The sequence below is a fragment of the Poeciliopsis prolifica genome, unplaced genomic scaffold (genome assembly GCF_027474105.1).
Source record: "Poeciliopsis prolifica strain line A6 unplaced genomic scaffold, Auburn_PproV2 SCAFFOLD009, whole genome shotgun sequence".
Lineage (NCBI taxonomy): Eukaryota > Metazoa > Chordata > Actinopteri > Cyprinodontiformes > Poeciliidae > Poeciliopsis > Poeciliopsis prolifica.
The window spans coordinates 7,203,562-7,222,816 of record NW_026562384.1 but is presented as its reverse complement, the minus strand read 5'-3'; the positions used below and the strand labels follow the sequence as shown (position 1 = coordinate 7,222,816).

General features: G+C 39.6%; 1 protein-coding gene across 1 annotated transcript in view; it reads right to left on the bottom strand.

The window, feature by feature from the left end:
* Positions 1-16,089, bottom strand: part of flt4 (fms related receptor tyrosine kinase 4) — a 46,348-nt gene extending 30,259 nt beyond the window's left edge. The window contains exon 1 of the mRNA XM_055034666.1: positions 15,743-16,089. Coding sequence (XP_054890641.1) covers positions 15,743-15,800 — 58 coding nt within the window. The 5' untranslated portion in view covers positions 15,801-16,089. The remainder of the gene's footprint in view (positions 1-15,742) is intronic.
* Positions 16,090-19,255: the final 3,166 nt, after the last annotated feature.

Genomic DNA, 19,255 nt, shown 5'->3' with positions numbered 1-19,255 from the left:
TCGAAATGGGCCATTAAACTCAGCTGAAAGCTCTCTGCAGGTGCCTGCAGTTTACTGTATATGAACAATCTGCAATTTTAAAGTCAAGGCAAACACACTGTTTCTGTGATAAAAGCTTTTATAATGGAACACACATCTAACCTATATATGGTTTGTAATTGAAAGTGTCAGTGCATGTAGTTCCTGAAGAGCCTTAGTCACCGCTGCAGCCCCAAAGCCTGCATTGTCAGGAAAGAGGTCAGAATGGATCTTCAATAGTTCAAGCTGTTACCAGATCATGTGCTAAATATTAAGCTGATACAAACAGCTCACAAAGTAGCTCACAGTAAGTAGCTCACAAAATCTTTTTGAGGAGCAAATTGGCATCAAGGGGTTTATTCCTATAAAGAGCAATCAAAAGATGCAATAAACTACAAAACTAAGGAAAATTGAAAAAATCACGGCAGCCTGAATTCCACTGTGGAGACCTGTTAGCATAGCTACATTATTGTAATAGTTAGCTCAGGAGCAAGTGTGATGGAGGGCAGTGATATTATCACTCTGATGCACTTAAAATAACATTTAAAAAGGGAGAAAGTCTTATAATTATTTGTTTACCCACAGTTACCGCCAAGGAAACATTTCCATTAGATTACCCATGTTGCACCAAAACACTTATCAAACTTTACAGAAAGATTCCAGGGCTTTCTGGTTTGAAGAAAGCTCCGGAGTGCCAAAATAAGGTCAAACAAAGTGCTCTCGTTAAGAGGATTTTTTGTTTTGTTTTGCAGAGAAACCACCAGTGCAGAGCTCAGTGAGACTGAGACTTTTGAACAGTGGTGTACTGTCTGGAAATGCAGCAAAGAAGGCACTTTTCTCACTTTTGCAAGAAGTATAAGGACTAATCTGCTGAAAGGTGAGATGTAGTTATTTTTCTCACTATGTCCATTCTCCCCTCTGCAGATGTTTTTTTTTTGTTTGTTTGTTTTTCACAAGCTGACAGTGAAGCATCCTTAGACCAGGTCAGTGGTTGAGCCCCTCAGATAAAGAATGAGATCAAAACATCCTTTAAGAACCAAGGGACCAGAGGATCCAAACATTGAAACTTGGGATCAATGGTCCAAAACACACAGATCTTAATTCCATCAATAGCCTATTGAAACTATGCATATATTTGTCTGTTAGACAACATTTTTGTCAAACTCCAAATTATCAGTCATCACTGTTGGCAGCAACAACCACTTCCTTCAAATCCTCTCTAAAAGCTGCTTTGATGATGCCAAAAACAATAAACGCACCCCCATCTGCCCAGATACACACACCATAATGTGTTGTGACATTTATTCGGTTTTGCAACAAACCCTCTTAGATGACTTTTGAATTATTGTAATTACATCTAATATAATATAATTTGCACATCATGAATTCAGGTTTATAACCCAAGGACGGACCTAATTACATGTAACGACATTGTTTCTGCCTTTGGGGTGTGCAGAGTGAGCAACGAACTGCCAGCCAAATGCCTATTGTAGCTGGCTCCCAGTGATGGATGTCTCCCTCACAATCTGTTGAGAGATCAGACAGGATGTGAATTGTAAATCTCTTCAAATGTCAGCGCTGAGTAGCGAGCCCTGAGAGATCAACCGTCAAGATGCTAGAGGTGCATTTAGAGAGGAGAGGAAGCGGGAAAAGACAAGCGGGAGATCTCGGCTTCGGCCCCCGGAAGTGCTGCGACGTTGAGTATCTGTGGCTATCACAGGGGTCTTTACAGAGAGGAAGAAAGTGAAGAAAAATTTCTGCGGATCATTCAAACTGGTAACCTCCTGGTATGTGTGGCTCTGAACTCTTAGCACCTCTGAAGGGGCCTGCTACCAGGGTTAGTTGGAGGATGATATGTGCCACTGCACTTGTCAAGACTTTGTGTCGCTTGTATTACTTGTCATCTTAAGTGGTTCCGCTCTTAAATGCTGGAAGAAAGCTCCACAAAGTCAAAGCTTCTTGAGTGGTGTGAAAAAGTCCAGCCACCTTTTTATTGTTTGGACACTTGAGATTGATGAAAGAAGAGAAGAACATTCTTCTTCTCCTTATAGGTGGCTCTTCAGCATGGTTACTGAAGAGCTCGGCGAACATTGTCCCTTTGCTGCTTCAGGGACAGATGTCTCAGTGTGCCACACCTTGCATACATTATATTTCCAAACTGTGAAACATCAGACACTGCAGCCTGCCCATCCGTCAGCTCTGTAAATGGTCTGAGAAAACAAAAATAATGACGATCCCATTAGTAATTGTTGGCATTCTGTCAGACTCACTAAAATATACAGTTTAACATACAGAAATGTGAAAGGAATGCCAAAGAAAACCAAACCCATCCAATTACAGAGTTTCACTGCTGATAACATGTCTTATTAGGATAATAAACACATTTCTCCGGCAGGGCGGATGGTTAGGACTGCGGTGTCTGAGTTAACTTATACTGAACACTTCAGAAAGATTCACAGGCCCAATTTATTGTGGAGGTTTTGTTTCCGAAAATTAGTGTCAGCCGGACACTCTGAACCAAGTAGTTCAAAGAAGAGGCAAAACTGACCTGACCCCTAAAAGGCATTACATTTATACACAGCAAATTGAAGCTTTTTGAGGGAGAATGTTTTTTTTTTTTTTTTTTTTTGTAGGATCAGCCTAAAAAAAAATAGAACAAAGAGAAAAGGCGTTTCAATCATGGCCCCCTGCACGGCCATGTGAGAGCTTGGAAAAAGTTAATTTTATCTAACAGGCTGAAGATGTTCAGCTTCTGTTTGCTGGGCCGTTTTATCCAAGACCTTCAGGTTCAGTGACATTTTCAGCAGTTTTAGTTGAGCAGGTGTTGTACTTTATGCTGCTATTTTTATGCTTTAAGACTCCTTAATTTACGGTAATGAGTCTCCACCAAAGGATTTTAAAGATCAGTCTATAGTGAGCAAATCTTAATTTTCTACCCCTCTCAGATTTGTTTTCCCCATTCATTCTAATTAAAAGTTCCCACACTTTTATCATTACTAATTACCCTTGGTAATAACATTTAAGGAACTTGAAGATGAATTACAGAAGTAAAATCTAAAATATAAAGTTTCATACACACTAAATTGTATATTTAATATTAAAAAGAATGAATAAAGGGCTGAATTTTCTGAAAAAAATTATGAAATGTTTTTTTTTTTTGTTTTGTTTTTTGTTTTTAGAGAAATCTTAGGCACCGTTACTACAAGCAGCCCTATCAATTTCTACAAACTGAACCTGAAGCTTTACTTTTTAATTTGCTGAGAGTGCCCAGACACTTTTAATTTGTAGTACAATAGCTCCTGTTTCCACTGGCGACAAATGTAATAAGACATGGACACTGTGCAGCTGGTTGCTAAACACGTTTCTGTTCCACATCACAAATGAAAATGTTTTTGGCCATTGCGAAAGACGTCTGGGTCTGTTTTGGTCAGACATGAGAATGAACATTTCTAGTGAAACTGACCTGGTTTTTCTTCCTATACGAAAGGGGGATGATTACATATATGCATCATGCTTTTCTGGTTTTTATTTTTAAAAAATGCAATGTAATTGTCTCTTTTTGTTATCTCACATAAAATCCCAATCAACTTTACAAGTTTGTGGTTGTAATACGGTTAAACGTAAATTATGAAGTCTTCTGATATGTCTCTGTTTCCCAAATGAATAGCGATTGGATTGCTGGCAACCACCTTACGAATGTAACACATGGCTGTGAGCCAAAAATGCATTTGAGCTTGGTTCTCCTCATTTCCCATGCATTCCAGCTGTTGGTGCAGAGATAAGACCCAGCTTCAAGAGATTAGCTCCCAACTACAGTCATCCCATTTTAACCAGCAAAGATAACACAATGCACTTCCACACTAATTTTTTTTATTATTATTATTTACCGGAGTTTGATTTTTAAGGTTTGAGAGGAAGAAGTGCAACATTAACAGTAACTGGTATCAAAATGTCATTTATTAGCATTTTTAAGAGCTCAAAACGACTCCAATGACTTCATAAGAGCTTCTCTCCCAGGATGTGACTCTTAACAGCAGGGAGTGACACAGATGATTAAATTCTGACATCAACAATTTTCAAAAACTTCTTCAATGACAGCCTTTCTCGCACCAGAGTGACAGGTCACGGAAAACACATCTTTGTCATCTAACAAAAACTGACACAGCTCTCAGGAGAAGTGATTTCTCTTTGTCGTTGTGAAAAGCTTCTCTCACTGTGGGGAGGGATGTGTGGATTGTGCACTACGTCCAGAAATGAAAATCCTTAGCCTGAATCATTAGTAAGGAAAGAGGAAATGAAATGCTCTTTGATAGGAAAAAAAATTTGTTGAAAGATAAAGACGAGACGGTGCAAAGAGTTTTCTTGGTGTTCTCAAACGTGCAGGGCTGGGATTGCGCAGAGATGGTTAAATTAGCCACACTTAGCCGGGCTGCATGCCTCTGTGCTGATGGAAGGGCCAAATGTGAGCTGAGAGCCAGAAGCCTGTATTATAAGGACAATTGTGGCTGTTTGCTCAGCATGTGCGTCAGGCAGCACTTTGATGTGTCAAACCTCTCAGACCTGGCTGACAGGGAAGGGGTGAAGAAAATGCACGACTGGTAAAAAAAAAATATTCTCCAGAGGAACATATTCAGTGGCTCCATGATTTCTGCTCAGCAAGTCAGAATACCAAGAAATATGAAAAGCAAAGTCATATCCAAGTGTTTTGCAAGAATGGTTATAAAAAGTGTAAACATGTCATATATCAGCTGTGCAGATGCAGGATGGTGTCGGTTTCCTATCATCCTCCTGGTTCAAATAACAACCACGGAATGATTAACATTCCTGGTTGAATACCAGTATCCCTTGTAGAACCCAGTCTTTGCTGGATGACATTTTATCCGTCTCTGTCTTCCCCTCTCCTGCCTGCTTCGTGCTGTCTCCTATCAAATACATAAATTTCTCAAAAGCCATGAAAGGGAAGACTGCCCAATCTGCTTTCTCCATGGCTACTAAATAGCAGCAGGAATCCCTAAATCCATGTTTCAATTCCTCGTTCCCACTGCTCCATCCACCGCCGCTCCAAAGCGTGCTCCACGTCACGGGGCTTGCAGAGCTGCAAGGAGTTTATCTACTGGCATGTAAATGTTTGGTCAAACCTTTTCCAACGATTTGATAAGAAGTTCAACCGAGTCTTTAAATTCCAGATGTGGTTTATATTATTATTTATTTTATTTTTTTAAACTTAAAAGATGAAAGTGGAATGGATAAGAATGCTTTCAAACTGCATCCAAGCATTCATACTTAAAATCATCTACACAAATGTGTAGCACAAGTATACCCACAAACCAACTAAAATGTGTAATAATGTGAATGTGTTCCTAGTGTACAATGATGCTAAAAAAAAAGTTGTTTGCCTCTTACAGGTTTCTTTGAGTTCAGCAATTATTTTGGAAGATCAAAGTGTGATCTGGAAAGATTAAAAACCCGCGTTCTCAAAAAAGAATAAATGAAATAGTCCACTTCCTCTGTCATCCAAATTTAGATATCAGTGTTTCATCTAATATCTAAATTGATATTAGATGAAACGCTGTCCAAATCAGTCATCTTTTTAGGGAGAAATGTATTCTTCTTGTGGTTAAAAGTTAAATTATCTGTGGTTGACGACATCGTTTTCTGTTTTGGAAAGTTGAATTAAATTTAACCATCCACATCCAGGCTTGATTACTGATAAATAAATCAGTTAAGCAGAAGATGTCTGACAGCATGAAGTAGCATGAAATATAATAAAAATCTTTTTAAAAAATGATCTAAACAGATTTAAGAGCAAATGTGAAGCAAAGTCAAAGGCATCTACTTGACTAAAAAAGGGTTACAAAGTTCTTACTGAGACTTTGGCACTTCAGTCATCCACAGTGAAACCATGAAACATAAATAGAGAAAACGTGGAGCAGCAGTGAACTTTCACAGAAGGTATGAGTCTACCAAAATTATTCCAAGAGCACATTGAAACCCCCCCCCCCAAAAACAGAACTTCTAAATCTACACAGAGCTTTTGACCCATCTACAGGCTTTTTCATTGATTTAACAATAAGAACAAAACTGAGAATGTCATCTATAGAGTTCTGGGGTGACAACTTCTGCTGACCAAACTGAACCAAAAGGTCTGTCTCACTTTTGAGGGCAAAAAAATAAATAAATTTAAAAAAAAGACTATGAACTTTGTGACTTTTTTGGATCCAGTTATATCTGGTATAAAACAAACACAGTATTTCAGAAAAAGAGCTTCATGCTGGAATACTTGCCATACCCCGCATCAATATGTGGACTCTTTACCGAGAAATCCAAAAGCAAGAGATTTCTTGAAGTTTTTAGATGTACAATTTAAAAAGCACTATGATGCAATGATCAGACTGCTGTTCTGTTCAGTTTGTCTGTGCCGAAGTGTGTTTGAAATAAACTTTCAAATAAACTTAAATTAAATATCATCTGTTGAATTGGATTAATATAAAACCTTCACCAGAAATCTCAACCTTTTTGAATTTTGATGCATTGGCATTCAGATTATTCTCCTATGTGGGCTCACACTCATCATCCTGTCGCATTCAGACAGCTTTGAAAGGAGCCTTTCTAACCTGTGGAGAACACCTGCTGATATGATAAATCAGGAACACAGAAAGGGGAAAGAGTCAAATGTCAGTGCCAATGAAGGCCTTTGAGCCATTCAAAAATGTAAAGCTTCTCTAAGAGCCACGCATTTTGAAAGCGGGCGCTGCGAGTGCAGAAGGTAAGGTGGCAAGCGGAGAGCTCCTTTCTTCGCGGATTTGACACGGAGGCACATCAAATCCCGTGTGAAAAGAAAATCAGCGAGCAAATTTTCTGTGTTCTTTGTCACAGTGATGATTCTCCCACACTTCCCGTTTTCGTGTACAGCGAAAAAGATTTGGCATCAGTTTGTGTCACTCTTCAGTAGTTTGTGCTTCTGATAAACTGTGTGACAGGAAAAGAGAAACCTTGAATAAACTTTCAAGCTTCTTACAGAAACGCATGTGGATGTGACTAGGGAATAAACAAAAAGTATGTGTTGTTGCTTTAAATCTTCAACATATAAAAATGTCTCTGCACTAAATCAAAAAATAAGACAGGTTGAATCAAATTGTAATACATATTCAGATTTGGAGGGCACAGCCATGTGTTTACTTCAGCAACACAATATCTGAAAAAGATGCAGGCTGCAACTTTTTGAAAAAACTCTGATCATCTGCAGTGAAATGGGATGCAGTGCTCTGCACATGGAGCCATCTTGCCTCAGGCTCTGAAACACACCCGCGTTCTCAAAAAAGAATAAATAAAATAGTCCACTTCCTCTGTCATTCAGATACAAGGACAAGGCAAAGCCGGGCGATGGCCTGACTGGCAGCCCAGCTTTGATTTCATTGTTACAACAGAGGGGAATGACACCCACCACGTCCCTGTCCTCTCCACCAGTAGTGACGGGGACAGGCTTCTCCAACTTCCTGCCAGAGGAGGGGTGTAAAATGAAGGATGCGGCAACAAGCCATCTGGGCCAGCTTCCTATGTTTTAGAACCTCTGTCCCTGACCAAAACTTCCTGTATCTTCCTCGCAGGCACACAGGACAGCTCAGTCACTTCCTCTGTGCCGGAACATTTTGGCTTGTCATCATTTTCGTAACTGAGAAATTGCTTCCCTTGAACATTCTGGTAAACAATTCGCCCTGTCTGAACTAGTAATGACATTTCACTTGGAAAACTAAATATAAAACAGTTTTTTACAACAAAAGTGTAAAAACAGTGCCCTTCAAGTCTTTCACTGACAAGAAACCAAGATGCCTGCTTCTAACCCTGAAAAAGCAGTCCACTTTGTTTTTCTGTTCAGAAATATGGCCTCAGACTTGATGCAGTTCATTCTCTTCACTGTCTCTTTACAATAGGCAATGAATCACTCCAGAGCACACCGAGGGTCATGATGCCAACAGAGACGCATCATCCACCAAAACAAAAACTGACACTTTAAGCTTCTCAAACCAGACATCCTCTCTCAACATCTAAACCCTAAGATTATGTTCATGAGCGCCACAAAAAGGATCAGAAAACCAAGCTCCTGTTACTTCCTGGGCAACTCAGCAAGGGTTTTGACATAGTCCTTATATCCGGATGAAAGCCACAGTGCTCCTCCTAAATTAGAGCTCTCTATTTCAGCTAGGTACTCTCTCAAGTATGATCACTTGATTGTTGGAAAACCTCTCTGGTACAAATCCTTAAAGGCTGGGACTAGCATCTCTGTCCGCTACTCCATAGGGGTTATTCCAGTCCATGCAACATCAAAGATGCACATTAACCATATCAGCTTCAAAATGTACAGAGTTTTCATGCCATGATGCTGGGTAGCTTTGAACTTACTCCTTGATTCCTCAATAAGGAAGCTGTGCTGCAGAGCAGCATTAGTGAACTAATGCTAGCCCATTGTGTAAGCTAATAAACAGGAAAAGAGAGGAGATTCTGTTTCAACTGTTATTTTTTTAATTCAGTGATTTTGTTTTTAAATAAACCATACTGTTTATAGCTCAGTCTATGAAAGATAGCCTTGGTACTCCCTCCCTTCTTATTCTACTGTCTTGGAGGATAAATCATTGTGTTTGTTGCTCAACTCCCAGCGATTCAGAAGCTATAAAATAAGCCTCTGCTGCCATGCCAGATCTCATGGTGAGGTAAATCATTGCGGAAGCTCAAGATGCTGAAGAAAACAAGGCAAACTAGGGAGTGCAGGGTCAACTATTATAGTACTGAATGCCTATAGGGAGGAAAGCTGGCAATTTCCTCAGGCTTTGCCAATAAACATTTTCCCATGCATTTGAACCATCTCAACAGCCCAGTAACGATTATATACACCAAGTATGCAGCTGATTTTGAACTGGATTTTAAAGGGTTTTGAGGCTGGGTCTATTAATAAATACTCTAAATGATTCCAGTTTCCAAGCAACAAAGTCACTTTAGCGTGTCGCCTTGACTTTATTCAGTTTCAGACATGAGTAGAGACATCCGTCCTCCGTAAAATGTTCCTCAACAGTCTAGCAACACTAATTGCAATAAATGTCCCATTATTGGCTCGTATTGGTGAAAAACAGAACGCAATAAAGAAAAATCCATTCACGCAACATATTTGTAGTTTCAAGTTACCGTCTATGCAGTTAATCAGCTTGTGTACTTCTCATTAAGAGTCAGCATACAAAAGATTTATGTATAAAATGCATCAGCGTTTCCCTTGATGGGGGTTTTAAGAACCCAGCAATAAAAAAAAACCCACTCTGAAAACATTATGTTTATGCACACTGCAATCTGAAACTCCAGAAGGACTTAAAAGGACCAAAAGAGCAGGAGTCCCAAGAAGGGAAGAAATCAATAGGTTAAACCTTTCCTGCATGGCAATTGCTCTGAGAATGGTGGTGCCTTTATAAACAGTAAAGAAAAGAAAGCAGAACGGAGACCTAATAAAGGCCATTTTGTTTGCAACAAAGAGACATACACAGGCTGTCAATACAGAAATGTTTCTGAATAAACTTGAAATAATCTCTCTGCGTCTTAAGTTACAGACACAGAGAGATTCCTTCATTCGAGAGAAGGAACAGTGTTTGATTCTGAGAGAACAACAAAGCTATGAGTTGTTCAATTGATTTGTATCATTTTACGGACAACAAGAAGTACAGGTGTAAGACGTCATCTGTTTCTGTCACCCTCCGTCTGCCGTGTTAGATTGCTTTCTGAATTTCAATTCCCCACATGATAATGCTAAGCAGAACGTACAGACCACTTCTGGGAAGTCTGACTGTTATTTAACCTTCTGTCTCTGAGCTCTGGATCTTCTCATGCACTGAGTACTTTGGACCATTGCACAGAAACAAACTTCTACAACTATGTTTTTCTACATTGATCCAGAACCCTGCTAATGGGGAAAGGCTTGTTTCAGATTGGAAGACAGACCTGGAGCCGTACAAAGGCGAGCGGCAGGGGTGAAAAATGCATCAACACTTAAAAGTCTGGCCATGTAATTTACTTACTGCATAATGTAGAATAGACAACTCCTACAACAAAAGAGATTATTTTTTTTAGAATTGTGTCTTACGTCTTGCATTGTGAAACTGCAAGAAGTTATGCGTCTTGTTTTGGATCCCAAATTCAGGTTTTAAAACAATTCTGTTATCTGCTGTACATCAAAATATTCCAGAAAGTTTGGTGCAAAAGTTTCCCTGCAAGTTTTAGAGTCAAGACACAAAATGTCAGCGTCAACCACTTTGTATCCAGGAGATGTGTTCGTGTGAATTCATTCAGCAGGAAGGGACGTGAGGTCACCTCTCACGTCTCTAAGAGCAAACGCACGTCTTTAACGAGTTTGCAACACTGTAACGCGGCTTATTCTGCTGCTGGGAGCTTTCTCTCTGGCGCGGGAAGTCTGTTGTTCATTCAAGTTGCAATGACAAATCATGTTGAAAGCAGCTTGATTGAATACAGGTAAACAGTCTGTATACTTCGAAAAACCACCGGAATGTAGCGGCCATAATCAGCTTAAAACCATCGACAGCTTGACTGCAGTCACACTGCCCCAATCTACATGAACAAACCAAAAACATTATAGAACATAACTAAAATGACTGAGACGAGATGGACAATTATTTTGCCTTTCTGAGAACTGAAAAACACGTGAGAGAAAATTCATATGCAGATCAGTATCGCAAGCAGATGAGACAGGTATTAGTAACAGCATCTTGAACTTACAAAAGTGCTTCACAAAATGAAACAAGTAAATACATATAAAATGTCCTGTTAGACCAGCAGACCAGCGATTTCTGCCATGCTGGTGGGTTTTCAAGAGTTCAGAAACGTAGGGTGGTGAAAGGACGTTCAGTGCTTTAAAACAAACAGCGACAGTGTAAACTGTATCCTAACCTGAACCCGGAGCCACAGCAGAGATAAAACTGAAAAAAGTTATTTTTCAAAGCAACTGGTTTGTCCAGATTCACCCCCCCCAAAAAGACCGAGACTGGATGAAATGTTATAAAACATACTGGAAGCATCAAACTAAATTTTATTATTATTTAGGTCAAGAAGTGTTTGATTGATGGATTGGAGAATTAAATCTAATTCTTTTGTACAATTAGATTTGTGTAAAACATTCTGATTATAATACATTATGATAATTTCACTGCCGCAGCCAGTAAACATGTTCTCCAAGCATTTGTTCTGATGTAATGGTGCAAATAAAATACAAAGAAAAAAAGCAAAAACAGAATCAAAAATAAATTAAATAAAATAAGAAAAATACAAAAACTTAAACTGTGCAATAAAGCCAGTAATATGTATGAAAACAGTAAATTGATTCTCCTGCAAAACTGTTAACTCATCCAGTATCAGATGTTTCACTTTAGCACAATTAATGTCAGAAGCACTTCTTTATTAATATTCACAGTGAGTTCAGTACAAAAGATCTGTCATGTTTTATTCTGTAACTATTCTTCCGTCATGAATGTTGTCTTTCGGATCTGCTTTGTTCTTAATTTCTGCTTTCCCTCAACGTCAAAAAAATTACATCTTGAATCCTTTTCCTCACATACAATAATATTTTTGCTTGAGTTGTCAAGCCAATCAGTCTCAAGTTAATGTCCTTTAAATGGCTTTGTTATTGTTTCTCTTTTACTCTTAGATTGCTCTGCTCAGCGAAACCTGGTTCCCGATATCTTCATTTTCATACTTTTGGTCGCCTCAATTTTCTCAGCCATGTTTAACAGTGAAAACAACCATTTATAATATTCATACTCCATGAAACTTTTTCTGTGGTGTTAATATTTATAAGCAAAAAGGGACTTGCTCCATTTGCTGAAACACAGCTGATAGCATATTTTCATCCACAAGCACCTGGACTCACTTGTTGTGCTGTGCCCTGATTTATATGGCTTAAAACATTGAAACTGAAATCGAGGAGGAATCAGAAATATGAAGCTAAAAACACCACAGATGGTTTTCATCTACTGTCCGACACCTACTTTGACACACTTTTGGCTTTCCCCTGCAAATTCCTAATGCTGAGAGAGCTTATCACTCTTCTCCAGTCATAGTTGGTGCTGCTGGTGCTTTAACATGATGACCAAGCATCCAAAGGCCCAAGGGCCCTCGAAATTCTCGGTCAGTGATAATGGAGGCACCAGAGACCTTGTTTATTTGGGCTTTCCTGCCGAAACCTTCCCACAGGGTGCAGCCCCGTCTGAGCTGTTCTCCAGCTGATAGAAGAAACTATTCTTCAATAGTTTCATCAGACGTTGTGAGTTTGCTCCTCTGAGTCCTGAGGTTGAATTCTGAGATCAGCACTGAGAATATCGGGAGGGGGTAATGTCGGCCAGTAAAAACTCAACCTCCATGATTTGACAGCTCTCATAACACCAAGAGTTGAGAGTCCGATTTCTGGGATGATCTGATCAACCGGTGGTATGCGTACAGAAAACACTCTGCTTTGAGAGAAAAAAAAATCAACAGTAGGAAGCAAAACCTGAACTAAACATCATCTGGTCCTTCATATTAGTCAGAAATGTTCATCATCCTGATAACGTTTCGTTATTTAAGCTCTGTATCCTCTGCATGGCCAATTTATCTGTAAAACAACTAAAAGAAGACTAATGAACCAATTTCCAGCAACAGCTTGCCCCATCTCGTCATCATTTCCTCAAAATGTGATTTCTATAACAGTTCGAAAACCCACATAATTTAAAGCAAAGACTAAGCTTGATATGAAGATGGCAGAAAATGTTTCTAGATGAATCTTGAAGCCCAAAACTTCGTAGCTGATGTGTAAATGATATCCCCCTCTGATTTAGATTACAACCTGCCCTATTTCTCTAACCTCTGGTGAGCCATTTATTCCCCTCAGTGTCTTCCTGTGAGGCTATATTAGAAAAATGTTCCTCTCTTACATGGAGTGCTTTGCCTCCAGGACACATTTCCACATTTTGTTGCATTAAAACCACAAACTTCAAAGAAATTCGTTGGGATTTTATGTGATACAATAAAGCGCAATAGCATTGTGAACTGGAAGGATTTAATCATCTGAAAAGTGTTTGGTATCTGCTGTTAGTCCTCTTTGCATTGTTAGCGCTGAGTAAAAACCAGAGCAAATAATTGTTTTCGCATGTCTTCTAATTAGTAAATAGAGCCCACCTGTGTGTAATTTAAACTCAGTATAAATACAGCTGTTCTGGGAAGGCTTCAGAGAAGATAAAAAAAACAAACAAACAGGCTCATGAAGAGTGAACAGCAAGCCTTTAATCGGCTCTCGGAGCTTTGTTTCATCCAAAAAAATGGAAGGAGTATTTCGCAACAACTAAACTATCAAGACATGGCTGGCTGCCTAAAATGACAAGATGGGCAGGGAAGATATTCATCAGAGAAGCAACAAAGCTGCTCCTTGTAACTCTGGAGGAGCTGCAGAGATTCACAGATCAGGGGGGGAGAAATTGTTGACTGGACAACTATTTCTCATGCCCTGCAAAAATCTGGGAATAATGAAACGGTGACAAAGAGAATATATTTAAGACGCGAATCACAAGAAGCACTGTCTGTGCTATATAGGCCGCAAAGTCAGCAAGTGGCACGATGTGTTCTAGTCAGAAGAGACCAGAACTGAACCTTTAGACTTTTATGCAAAATTCTATGTGTGGTGAAAAATTAACACGTCGCCTCACCGTGAGCACATTCCCACAGTGAAACATGGTGGTGGCAGTGTGATGCTGTGGCGATGCTTTTCTTCAGCAGGGACAAGGAATATATAATAGTAGTACTTTTGTGGCACACTGTGACAGACATTATGTTATTTCCTTCTAGATGTTTTTATTCCTACATTATAGTCTTGTCAGCTGTGATTATTTATAGAATATGTTATGAATCTTATTCTTGTTTATCATACTGAAAAATAAATCTGCATAATAAAACAGTCGTAGCGTCTACTGTAAGTAAGGCCTCAGCTCATTTATTTATGTTCTGACTGCATAAATCCCAGTCAGCATGGCAGCTCTGAGATATTAGAAAGGAGCAGGAGTTCAGATCTGAACAGCCAAATGTTGACTGCCCCCTTCACAGAGCCTTCTCCTGTTCTTGAACAGCTGCTAAGCAGCAATCACAAGTGTACAAGTCAACAAAGACATTCAGCGAAACTGCAGACACCCATAATGTAAAGCAGGGAAGCAAGTCAAAGGGGTAAGGAGAAGGAATGTGTTTTACATTACACAGCCGTACATGCCTTTTCCACTGGAGCACAACAATGCCCACATGAATGCAAATCAAACCCCTGCTTCTGGAGGATATGAACAGATCTGAGCCCTCTGCCCACCTCCCTCTCCCCCAAATGGGTCTGGTCCAGATCAGTGGTCTCCCCTCCCACTAAATGTGCCCCTAAAAACGGGGCCTATGCGAAAAACACGATCTCTTAAAAGTCCCACAACAAACCCCTCTATAATTTACCCCTCTGACTCGGTATCAGCTTCATTTCTAATAAACACAACAACAGCTTACCTCCCCCTAGTGCCTATCTGCATGCAGACTTGTGACATTTGCTTTTTAATTGAGTTTCATTCTGAGAGGAACTCCCTACATAATTTATAAAGGCTGTCTTAGTGGTTAACGAAAAAAGATTATTGTTCATTGCTTTTGCAAATAATTGTATTTATATAATTGCACTAGCTTGAAAATTGTTACAAATTCTTGTAACAATTTACTATATTTACTATCCTTGTAACAATTTACTGTATTTACTATAATAACCCATCAAGCCTGATGGGTTATTATAGTAAATGTTTCTGAGCAGGTTAGACAGCTAAAAGGCACTTTAAATCAGATACATTTCAACCACATTTTAAAACGTGTCTACTAAGTTAAGTTCCAATTAACTTAGTAGACACTAAGTCTACTAAGCTGGTTTGTCCATCGATATTACAAAGAAACATTTATTTTAACCTTACTGAAATAGCTGTAATAATGAAACAAACAGGCTCACCCCTACCAGGGTGAACAAATTCCCTTTGACTTTGAACACTGCCACTTATTTTCACTGAGACAGCATTGAACTTTTTAAACCTCCTTTAAGAGTGAAAGAATGAATGAAACCGTTTCCCTGAAAAGAGCCTTAAAATGCGTCAAACACTGGAAACTCTGGCTTCAGTTGCAGCCTGCTAGCAAGTTCAACTTTAGCATTAGCTTGATGCTAAGCTAGTTACGGTTGAGCGCAAACTTGAACTCTTGTTCTCACGCAAAAGCTTTCTTAATTCCAGTTTTTGACAGCTCGGTTGATGTTTATTCTCGATTAGGGAAAAAAATAATAATAATAAAAATAAAAACATACAAAGAAAAACGTAATAAATGTGAGCCTTGCTGTACTTTTCTAGACTCCGCACGAATTTGTGACGTTAGCTTTTCCAGTTGAGAATGTTCAGGGAAGGTGTACTGGACAGTCAAATTAAACTTCATAATTCATGAGCATTAAATGTACAAAACAGTGCCCTTGGATCAAATACATAATTTCAATGGCTAATATTTAATACCATCCCAAAATCCTTACTTTAAGTGCAGTCTGACTAAATAAAGAAAAGTTTCCATCCTATGGTTATTAAAACAAAGTAAAGCGACTTAATACGTATTGCTCCAAAGACTATTAGCTCAAAGTTTCCGTCTTTCCGGTGGAGTCGCTCACCTGAGGCGTATGCTATTCCAATCCAAGTCCGGCAGAAAAGCGTGAAATCTGTCTTCATCTCCAGATCTCCGGTCCAGAATTGCCCGAGCTTGGTAGGAGTTTTTATTTTATTTACTTTATTTATTTTTGGCTGTTAATGCAGCTAGAAAGAGATTGAAAGTGATTTTTTTTTCTTTTTTTTTTAATGGATGACAAATTACAAATCCGCGATAGTGAGAGGAAGGAGGCGGGGTGCGTTCAGGTGAACCTCGGTCGGTCGGTGCGCACTGCTTCTGTCTCGGAAAACCGAAGTTGCTGAGATAAAGAAAGGACGTGCAAAAAAAAACTTACTAAAAAAAAGAGAAGGGAAAAAAACCTTTTCCTCTTTTGTCAAAAAGGATGCACAAGGTACTGAATGAGATTTACAATGGTTTCCCTTTCCTTTGCTCGTGACTGGAGCGCACCCACCCACTCACTCAGTTCATAAAACAAGCTGATTTGGAGGAGTGTGAGAGAGAGGAGGTGTGTAAAGAGAGGCTGGGGGTAGGGGACGGAGAGGAGTTCACACTAACATCCATGACAAATTTCCTTCCTGCAAAATCCCATCCTTTCTCATCCTCTGTGTGTGAGCGGCTCCACGCACTGTGAAGAAAGTAAAGGTCTCGTTGAAGCACATCGGGAGCTGTATAGAAATGCTGTTATAGACTTTATTTTCAGGTTTAAGGTATGTGGAGGAGTCCTGGCACCTGAATAGCTCAGCAGGTTATCCTGGTGCAGTGGGAATTGCAGTCAAAGTCACCACAGGAAGTGCCAATAAATGCCCCAAGATAGATGGACGCAAAAAAACACCGCTTCAAATGTCAGGGAAGCAACACTTAAAGTGTTACTCTGCACATAGGCAGGTATAGTATGAACTTATTTCTTATACAGGTTTGGCCTAAATTAAAGCATACTTTTAATAAAAATAAAAACGGCATGGTTTTCTCTTTAGTTTCATCGATCTTCCAATTACCTTCGACCAGCCTCCTTGTCTTTGATAACATCATCCTCGCCACATGATGCTACCACTACCGTGTTTCAAAGGTTGGGTGATGTTGCGTTCAGGGTGATGTGCAGTGTTCGGTTTCCTTCTCACACAATGTTTTGCTTGTCAGCTGGGGAGTCCAGTTTTGGTCCCATCTGACCAAATTACCTCCTTCCACATGTTTGTTGTGGAAGAAGACTTGAACTTTTTATGCCTTTTATTCAAGCTATAACTTTCTCCTTGCCAGTCTCCCATCCATAAAGACCAGATTTGTTTGAGTAAAACGACAATTGCTTAGAGTCTCCTTTCAAGACTCTTTCAGTGCTACCATTGGCTTCTTGGGTTGATGCTGTCATTGCCTAACCTGTGACTTCAGTAGACATGTCTTGGTTTGTAGCGATGTCATACTTTTGCAGCGTAGAGCCATGGATTGAGCAGTGCTTTGCCAGATGCCCAAATATTTTGATGTTGTTTTATTTTGAAAAACTGCTTTGAATAACTTCCCCTTTGACCTGTCTTTTGAGTTCCTTGGTCCTAATGATGCTGATTTTGTTACTAAAGTGTTTTCTAACCAACCTGAGACCTTCACAGATCAGATGGTTTTTGTTCACTCACATGTAGAATCTGTATACTAAACAGTTTCTACACTGGGTTTTATTTAGGTGTATCACTTAAGAGGATTCTCATTACATGCATAACACAGCTTTTCTTATGTTGTACAAAATGAGAATCTGTTCTTCCATAGTTACATGGTGTTTTGTGAATTACAATTCTAAACAAAGCGCTTATCAGTTCAGATCAAATTTTAGCGATTACTTAATGTTCAGACAAGATGAACACAAATTCTTCCTGAGTTTTGGGAGTGTCTTATTTTATTAAGAGACTGCAGTTATTCATTCAGAGAGTAAGATATAAAGGTGTCTCCAATGAACTGCATGGAGATCTTCCAGGCTCGTCCAGATCCCGTTAACCTCACTCCACCCACACATCCATCACCTCAGGGGAGTCTTCAGAGTGTAAAGGAATATCTTCGACGGAGAGTGCAACAGACGGGCCCCACAGTGAGCTGCTGTCAGCTCTGTTTTATTTCACGGGCAGGGATCTTTGCAAATTGAAAACCAGTGTAAACTCAAGAGTAAAAAACAGGGCAGAAGGGTTGTGCACTTTGGAGATGGAGTGTCAGGTGCAGCTTGTTCATTAACAGCCAGATCTTGCATAAGAGCGACGATCAAACCTCTGGTGGAGAAGAAGCAGAATGCAGGTCCGGGCCTGGGTAATCGATCCCACACATCTTTGCGTCCAGTGTCAAGGGTATGCTGCAAATCAACAAGGTGCTCTATCTCCACTTAAAGACTGGAGACTGTTACAACAAAAATAAAACCACCACTGACCCCAGATTCTTTGCTAACTCTGCCCTCACAGCCAGCGGAGCCCTTGTACATCCATCATACTGCTGCTGACAATGAGACAAAAGAGAACAAAATATTTTCAGACGTGAATATGTTGTCATTCTCAGCTTATGACGAACATGAAGCGTGTGGAATAACACAGAGCCAGAGGATCACGGCATGTTATTGTGGGCATGTGTTTCCCTCTGGATCCCTTAAGGCAATCCACCTCTGTTCATAAAACACAATGTTGTGATTGAATGGTTGTAATTAAAACGTTTTTCCCTGGTTTCAGCCCTGGAGCGACGTTGCCTTCAGAGGAAAATAAACACTCCAAACTGTGCTGATAATGGAGCAAAGCTTAGGCCGGGACTTGCCAAAACTCATTTTGGATTTAAAACAGATAATGCTGATGTAAGAAGAGGCGAACGGTCTCATTAATAAGACACTGCTTACGTCCAGACAACGGCAACAATGCCCCTCATGAAGGATGTCTCGGATGTCTCTGCTGTGTCAGATGAAAAGGTTGGAGTTAAATAATCTCACTGGCTCCAGAGAGGCATCCAAGAACTCAAGGACCCGTCCTTGAAGTGCCAGCACTCCATCCGGCCCATCCTCAGGTCAGGAAACAGACCACAGCTCCGCACAGCAAGTACCATAGGAAGGATGTGGACCAAGTAAAGCTCACTCTAGCTCAGCGAAGTTCATATCCACATACCTTTGGGACAAACGCCACTTCGCTGAACTTCTTTGAAGTGGTATATGGCTCTCGGTAAATGTTTTGTTTTGTTTTGGTTTGAGAACATCAGCCAAAATTTCACGTCAGCCATGTAGTAGTTCATGTTTGTAATGCGGGAGCTCAGTTTTTCATTCACAAAATCAGCTGCCATAAAATCAATCATGAGAGGAAATTGTACATATCTACAGTATAAATTGATTTATGTTGCCTAATAAATGAGGCTAAATATTTGTTCATATTTTTTCTAATTTTTGTCATTTCTGTGATATAAATATGTAATAATTGGGTGTTAGTATAAAATAGACAATATAAAAAAAAAAATCAACAATGGGTCACTTTTTTAGTTAGTCATAGTGCTAAAAGTCTCAGTTATATTTTGGCTT